This window comes from Cimex lectularius, unplaced genomic scaffold (genome assembly GCF_000648675.2).
Source record: "Cimex lectularius strain Harlan isolate CLEC.00 unplaced genomic scaffold, Clec_2.1 scaffold70, whole genome shotgun sequence".
Classification (NCBI taxonomy): Eukaryota; Metazoa; Arthropoda; class Insecta; order Hemiptera; family Cimicidae; genus Cimex; species Cimex lectularius.
Window position 1 is genome coordinate 1,908,007 of NW_019392651.1, and position 8,579 is coordinate 1,916,585.

Below are 8,579 nucleotides of genomic sequence, written 5' to 3' on the forward strand. Positions count from 1 at the left end.
GGTTGATTAATCTCAATTTATCAATGCTCGTTCGCAAATACAGGTAGTCCTTGCCAAAGCCCAGATACTTAATCCTTCTGAAATGGGGATTATAATTAGAATCGAGCGCTGAATCCAGTGACCAAAGTGATTTGAGTATTTTCTGACAAATGATTTATCATCTGAAGTTTACCGACACGGACTATTATGGAAAATAATTTCGTCGCGAATAGAAGACAGAAGCGATTAACATAAACTGTCCAATCCATTATTAATTTCTGCTATCAGCTTTTGTAGGGAGATTTTCTCCATTCTGTGTTCGGGCAGCCCCAAGAGTTTGCCAAAATTTTATAACTATTATACATATGGATAATTTAACTATTTAAGTTCGCTTTAATCTCACAAAATTACTTGAAGTAGGCGATGGTCGAAACAGTAGATTTTTGACAAACTTAGGGAGGATTACTTCCAAATTATATACTAGTGCAATGCCCGCATTTCAGCCGCGTAGATTAAAACTGATTTTATTAATGCATCAAATAATATTATTTTAGAGACCCAAGAATCGGATTTAGAAGTAACTTGGATTCTTCTTAAAGTGATCTCATGCTAGACGGAACTTCCCAGATAAACATCCGATTTTACATATTCTATTTTAAAATGTTCACGATAAAATAAGAAAACAAAATAGGGTATAAAATTTCCCCTTGCATGACTTCTAAGTATTATAACATTTAGAGTGATTTATTACGTCGTCAATATTCAAAACCATTTTAGCGTTTCGTACACAACCTTAATAATAGCTCTTAACTTTTCTCTAGTGTTTATTCTATATATTTTTCCATAATTTTTCACGAAGCACAGATTCAAAGGTTTTACTGATGTCCACAAATAGATCAAATATTTCCGTTTTATTGTTAATAATACATTAACTACTGACTGTAGAATGAAAATATTCTTTACATACCCTCTCCCGCTTCTAAACCTCCTTATTATTTTGTATGTGATATAATCTAAAAATGTAAGTTAACGAGGTTCATGTATGCTTATTAACCATTTCATCTGTTATACAGGGTGAATTGCTACTCGTGCTACAAACTTCTCCAGTAGATTCTTCACCCTAAAATGAACAAAAAAGTTCATATTGTCCATGGTCCGATTCTCAACCATTTCAGAGTAATTTCGCTTTTTATCGATTTTGAAAGATATCACGTCCTGGCGTCGGAAAATCGTTAAAAAGAAGTTTACAAACAGCTAGAAGGTCAAGGAAGAAAGACCCAAACGTTTTGCCACCTTCATCTTCTTATTGAAAAATTAACGGGGATTTCAACGGTCCTTATAGATTTTAAGAGAAATGTTTAGATTAAAAGATATCACGATTTTCCGACGCCAGGACGTGATATCTTTCAAAATCGATAAAAAGCGAAATTACTCTGAAATGGTTGAGAATCGGACCATGGTCAATATGAACTTTTTTGTTCATTTTAGGGTCAAGAATCTACTGGTGAAGTTTGTAGCACGAGTAGCAAGTCACTCTCAAACATTAGCAATCCTTGAACCACCATTTTTTCTCTTTTTGTCATCAACATCTTGGTCTCACAACCACTAAATAAGGACGTGATATCTTTCAAAATCGATAAAAAGCGAAATTACTCTGAAATGGTTGAGAATCGGACCATGGACAATATGAACTTTTTTGTTCATTTTAGGGTCAAGAATCTACTGGAGAAGTTTGTAGCACGAGTAGCAATTCACCCTGTATACAATGTGTTACATGTGCTTATTAATTTATTGGTTGTGCTTATTATTATATTGCTTGTTAATTTTTGGCTTTATTACACGATAATTACAAGAAACCAATCACTCCTTATCTATAGCCATTCGGTTTTTTCAGCACCAAAGTAGTGCTACCGATATAGTCGCTAAACGACTGTTAGGTCTTCTACAGGAAGAGTGGATTCGTATTTTGGCTTGCTAGCTGAAATATTTTAAAAAACTATTTGTATTATTAAGATATCACACAAAGAACGTATAAATTTAGAGATTTATATAATCGAAATTATTGATTTAATTTTACAATTTAAAGCTCATTTTCTCAGGATTCAATGTCGAAATATCAAATAAAGAATACAAACAAAATCCACAGCTTTATATTGTAGCACATTTAATTAATTTAAAATTACGCTTAACAAGACATGAAAGTTAACAATAAACCTTATAAAATAGCAAGAAATGTAAAAGTAGATAAATGGAAGAGCAATAAATTTGGAAGTGTATAATTAATTTTTCGTTCAAAAAACCGTGAAGTACAATCCTTATTTATATTTTATTGGTAAAGAAAGTAGTATTAATGTCGAGATTGTCAATGTTTTTTCAAAACTATAGCTTCATAAGGACATTTTCCAATAATTTATTACTGATAGTACTAGCGATATGAAAGTAATTGCAGCCTTGTGCAGGAGAATAAATGTGATGGGGTTTTTAGACTTCGACCGAAGTACGGATCGCGGGCTTTCTATTGAGACGAGCCAGGACTTGCTCCAGGGGAACGCCTTTCGTTTCGGGCACTAAGGCCCAAGTGAAGACGACGCCGACGAAGCAGAACCCCGCAAAAAATAGAAAGCTTCCGTGGCTTCCGATCGTGGTGACGAGGAAAGGAAAGATCTGGACACTCATGAAAGAGAAAATCATTCCCCAGAGAATAATAACCGAAGTGGCCAATCCTCGGATTTCAGGAGCGAGTGTATCGGACATGACAACGTAAGGCACAGGCCCTGCGCCCAATGCGTAAGCGACGACATGCACGGAAAGACAGATAACGGGAAGCCAATTAAACCTGCTCACATCGAATTTCACGGAGAGAGCGTAAAAGTACAGGGAGAGAAGCGACAAGCTAACCCCCATGAAGGTATACGATATGAGAAGGAGGATTCTTCTCCCAGAACGATCCACGATGACAGAGCTTACACACGATCCGAAGAGTTGAAACAATCCGACTGTGATCGTCGCTTTTGAGGCACCTAAAGAACTGCCCGAAGCGGCGAAGATCGTCGTGGTGAAGGTGAGCAGAGCCAGGATGCCGCAGAACTGTTGCCAAGTGAACAGCCCTAACCCGATAACCATTGCCCTCCTTCTACCCCTGTCGGCCACCAACATACGATAAGTCGTGTTTTCTCGCGTTTTCCCGTTTCTGGAGAACTTGCCCATCTCGTCCTGGACACTGTCGTGGTCGCCGCCTCTGAACCACAACAATGAAGCCTCCGCTTCGTCGGCCCACCCTTTCCCGAAAAGGTAGGACGGCGTTTCAGGCAGGAAAAAGAACAGGACGGCAAAAAGGATCGGTACCGCGAGGCATACTGCGGTGAAAACGGTGAAATCGGTAGCGGCGCCGACAACGTACGCCGTGACGATCCCTCCGTTCATGAACAGTATTGTACAAGAGCCCAGAGCTCCTCGGATGGAGTCCTGGGCGATTTCGCTGACGTACAACGGACAAAGGATCAGAGCGCCACTGCCGCTCAGACCACTCAGAAATCGGGCGACGTACAGCAGAGCAGATTTCGTCGCCACGATGATCAAACCCCATCCTAAGATGAAAATGGCTGCGACGGAGTAACCGGCTGCCTTCCTTCCGAATCCGTCGGCGATCCTTCCCCAAAACAGCGTCCCGACGATACCGCCAAGGAACATCTGCGACCCCAACCAAGACGTCTCTTCGTCCGTCATCTTTCCGACGGGGCTCTCGTCCGACTGCAGTGTCAGTAAAACAGGAGCCGTCCATCCGATCACAGTACCAAGAATAAAAGCCATCAAACAAACTGAAAAATTCAAAAACAAGGGTTAACTAAAACAAAACTCAAATATAAAATACCTTTCCAGACGGCTTAGAATGTTGTTAAATGTAAATGAAAGTTGTTATAGTATATAGTTCGATAAGTTTCAACTTATCATTTATATATCACAGTCATACGATAAGTTTACTCAGTACAATAAATTTAAGCAGATTTTTATGTTCACATGAATGTTCTCCACATAATTTTACATAATGGTGTATAATTTATCTTAAGTTTGCATTAATTATTAACATATATATTAGGATGATGAGTTATATTTTTAATAATAGTAATAGTATTAAAAATAATAATAATATTTTGAGAAATGACCTACACCTGACTATAAAACTTGTAACAAGCAAGAATTTCCACTCTGGGAAAAAACCGAAGTTTTGAGGTATATTGATAATAAATGCAGGATAGTGGTGTGTTGTGGTAGCTAGGACGTTCCTACGTGTCTAGTGTTTTTTGAAGTGTTTTTTCAATTCAAGTGTTCAGTTCAATTGGATAAATATTTTGACGATTAGACAAGTCTGCTGGGTGTTGGTTTATAGCTCGGATTCCCTATTGGGAAGTGTGGGGCCGAATCTCTCTAAAAACCTGGTTTCAGGGTTGGGTAAGATTTATTTATTTAGTTTTTCTCTTTATCTTTAAACGTCATCTGTTTTTCAATTTTTTCAAAATCATTTGAATATGCAGTGAATACAGATATCCCAGTGGGCCGAGCAGGTTTTCGAAATAGATTACCCCTTCTAAATAATAAATTCTTCATTTTATCATTTGTAGATCGGTTGGGAAAGATAATGGTGGCCTTCACTCACTATCGCCAATAAGAATATGTACAGTAATAAATAGAGAAGTAGGGAAAGTAGTAAACATAAAAAAAGGTCGTTTAATTTATATTGAAGCGTTCAATGAGGAACAAGGTAGTAAAATAATGAAAATTAAAAATTTAGAAAATATACCGGTAAAGGTCGAAAGAAGTGTAAAATTGAACACCTCAAAAGGTGTTATTTCTTTCTAGAACTTGAAAGAGTACTGATGAAGAACTAATCGAAGAAAACAGATTATTACAGATATCAATAATTCTTTCTTAAAACTATTAAATGAATTAACAAATATATCTATGACGTATTGATTCATGAGTCTCCATGATCTTATGATTGATGAATGATACAAATAATTAGATTCACAAAATGGTATAAAAAATAGATCAACATTTCTGGTATCTTTTGTAGGAACATTTAACAATTCTCTTTTTGACAAATCAGGGCTATCTTTAACGCTATTAAATAATTTATACAAAAATAAAATATCGTTTCTATCTTTTCTTTTTTTGAGAGATTCCATTGTCAATTCAGCTCTCAGTGCAACATAATTTAGATCTACAGCTTTTATAAATTATGTATATGCTAGATAAATAACCTAATAGCCTATTCTATTTTTTTTTTTAATTTTACTTACATAATTTATATAATAAGGATAGTGAAGAAAAGTATACCATTTTTATACAACCGATGTTGCTTAGTTCCCCAGCATTCCTTTTAATGAAGCCTAACAATTTTATTGGTTTGTTTATAATCATGGCAATATGTTCATTAACAGTTAGCAAGCAACAGTTAGACCTCATTTATAAAAATATTGAAGAGAAGCGAAGATAAATGATCTCCTTGTGGAACACCTGAAGTTACAAATATTGGCTTAGGCAAAACAGAATTCAAGGATACTAGTTGTATTCTATTTTTTAAATAATTAAACAGCCAGGTAAGAAGAATGCTACCTTTCATTTCCAAAATTTCTAGTTCATAAAGTAAAAAATCATGGTTAACTTTATCCAAACATCTGAATACAACACGTCAAGTTGGTGGTCACCCTGGAATATATCAAGAATGTCATGCGTAGTGCAATAAATTAGTTAATGAAGATTTGTTCTTAATAAAACCAGGTTGGCCCTTGCAAATAGTAGTTTTGAGAATTGGGTTAATTTTATTATAAATCCATTAGATTTCGTGGTCGGATTGACCAAATAACTTCTTTCAATCAATTAATCTTTATATAAGGTATTGGCTGAAATAAAAAAGCCAGTGTCACGAGCGGGATTCGAACCCACGACCTCCGGCTAGATACTACTAGGTCTATAATTTAGTATATCATTTCCGGAGTTAAAATGGGGTACAGCATAGCTGGTTTTGGCTGGTGGTGGAAGTGCGTCTTATCGTAGATTTCGTTCAAGTAGTTTTTTTCAATTTTTTTTAAACTACCAAAGTTTATTCTTCTTCTATCCTGTAATCATAAGCAATTTAATCATATTATCGTGCAATGCTTGTACTAAAAGATTTATTTGTTCACGGAAAATGTAAAGCCTTCCGACCTTTCGAAATTGTCACGCTATATTCCAATGCATTTGCCCGAGGCACGTGATCATCGGCAAAGTACCATCTGTTGCCCACATCATGAAAACTAGGGGTTTTACTTATTTTGAAATTTCTTATCTCGACTGCCTATTTCATATCTAAATTATGCAAAAGTGTCGTTTTAAAATTATTAAAGCACTTCATCAATTGAAGGCAGAATAATTAACCTACGACGACGGCAAAGAACTTACAAGTAATGCTTGAGATGTAGCAGATTCGGCTCTCATAACGAGACACTTCAAGTTATCTTATCACAAAACATAACTTCATTATACTAATTATAGTATAGTGTTATTAATTCAAAAATAATAATACTCAAACACAACGCATTTTCTATTCTCTAGAGACCATTACGTGGCTACAACTTTAAAATTTTCGTTTCAACTCTTATTTAAGCAAATCGAACTTTTCCTATTTTACGATAAAAACCTAAGATATGTTTTCTCGCAGGTTCACAATAAGAGGCTGTCGTACTTTCCATTCTTTTTTCTCTCTTTTTGTCGTCTTAGCCCATGGGAAATTTTCTATCTAATCCCTTGCGTATTGTCCCACGCAGACCTCAATCTACATCCATACAATTCCTAATTTGACGTTCTCTCTGTGGCCCCATTCAAACTAGTCAAGAGAATAGTTCAACTTGATTAAAAATTAAAAGCTGTTCATAAATCTTCATAATTAATTTTTTTTGGAGCGAATTTGGGTCACAATAGTGATCCAGAAACAAAATGTTGCTTAACTCCAACAAATCATCTCATCATCAACATTTCCGTCAATTATAAATTAATCAATTATTTTATATACTAAATTGTACTATGGGTAGAAATCATCAATTAAAGAACAGATCATTGTTTTGACTTTCGTAATAATATTGATGGTGGCTGTTGGTCTGCCTGTCGGTGAAATTATGTTGAACGGCCACCGTCCCTAACCATAGCGGGTCCGTCTACACTCGCGTGTTTTGATAGTACTCTAACGCGTTTCGGCTTAGCGCCATTTATAGTGAAGAACCGCTTTTTTATATTAAAAACGGTCATCACTGAATTTTATAGTGAAAAGTGAGTAGGCACGGCGCGTAGCTCGTATTATTGGTCTATTTTCCCGGCCTTTATATCTTTAAATTTATGAAGTAAACAGAAAATACTACAAGACGATTGAAGCAAGAGTGGCCCCGAGACCTCAGTAAGTGAAGGATGACGATTTCAATGTGAAGGAATGTTGTCACTGAGGAACTACTACAAGTGGTTCGAACGATAAATTCTGCATACATTGGTGTAAGTAATGTTGATATAATTGTTGTTTTATAGTTTAAATTTTAGTTTAAACTTGTATTTATTTGTTTTCATCTCGATCTTTGTCTTCTGTATAAAATAATTATTTTTCTAAGTTTATTTTTTATTATTTTCTGTACAACAAAATACAGATTTAACAATTTGATGTTAGTGAAAGCTCTGGCATGAACCTGTCAGACCAAGGGGATGGTGATGCGGGAGAGGAGCCGGCCATTACTGGAACTCTCAATGTTTTGGATTATTAGCTAATTGAAGAGAGGACATGAGCTAGTAGATTGGTGTGGGAGGAGAACTTGGAGTGGAAGTTGCGAAATTGTGTTGGACGGATGCGATCTCTAGATCTTTGGGGATGGTTTGGCTAGTAATATAAAAGGGAGTGTTGAGGATGTGACGAAGGAATTTAGATTGCAAGGATCTTTGGATCTTGGATGGCTCGGCCGAACCCCACAGCTCGACTCCGGAAGTCCAATTTGGTCTAATTAGTGTCTTGTATATTGTTAGTTTGTTGTGTGTACGTTGTGGATATGGTTCAAAGTAGGTGTCTGAGTATCTTCGGTTCAGTTCTTGTGTTCTTTTGTTTTATTTAGGTTGCTGTACAAGTAAAGCCCAAGGTAGCGGATTTGGTTGGGTGGGGATTACCTTACTGTGCATACGCACTGGCGGGCAGATACTTCTTATAAGTGTGAAAATCACGTGCTGGCATTGTTGGTCATTTAGCATGATGCGCTACGGACTGCATCAGTCGGTAATGAGGTCTAGGTGGTCTTGGTTTGCTGCTGCTGCAGGGATAAGGTCAGGATGAGTGGAAAGAATTGCGATATCGTCCTGGAAGATGTTTGGGTTGGTAAGCATGTCAGCAGTGTAAACAGTGTAGAGGATAGAATATTCCTTTGGAGAAAGCCTTGATTGATGGCTTGATGTCTGAAAATTCTGACCCAATTTTCACCTGAAACCAGCTATCCGAGGACTTCAGGATGAGAGTGTAGGTGTGGGGAAGAATACTAATAACGGGATAAAATAAATAAAGTTGGTGATATATATATATATATATTTTGTAACCTCAG

The 8,579-nt window shown here is 36.4% G+C and overlaps 1 protein-coding gene across 1 annotated transcript in view; it reads right to left on the reverse strand.

Moving 5' to 3' along the window:
* Positions 1-1,744: 1,744 nt before the first annotated feature.
* LOC106667699 (facilitated trehalose transporter Tret1-2 homolog) overlaps positions 1,745-8,579 on the reverse strand; it is an 11,653-nt gene continuing 4,818 nt past the window's right edge. The window contains exon 2 of the mRNA XM_014395808.2: positions 1,745-3,797. Coding sequence (XP_014251294.1) covers positions 2,461-3,797 — 1,337 coding nt within the window. The 3' untranslated portion in view covers positions 1,745-2,460. The remainder of the gene's footprint in view (positions 3,798-8,579) is intronic.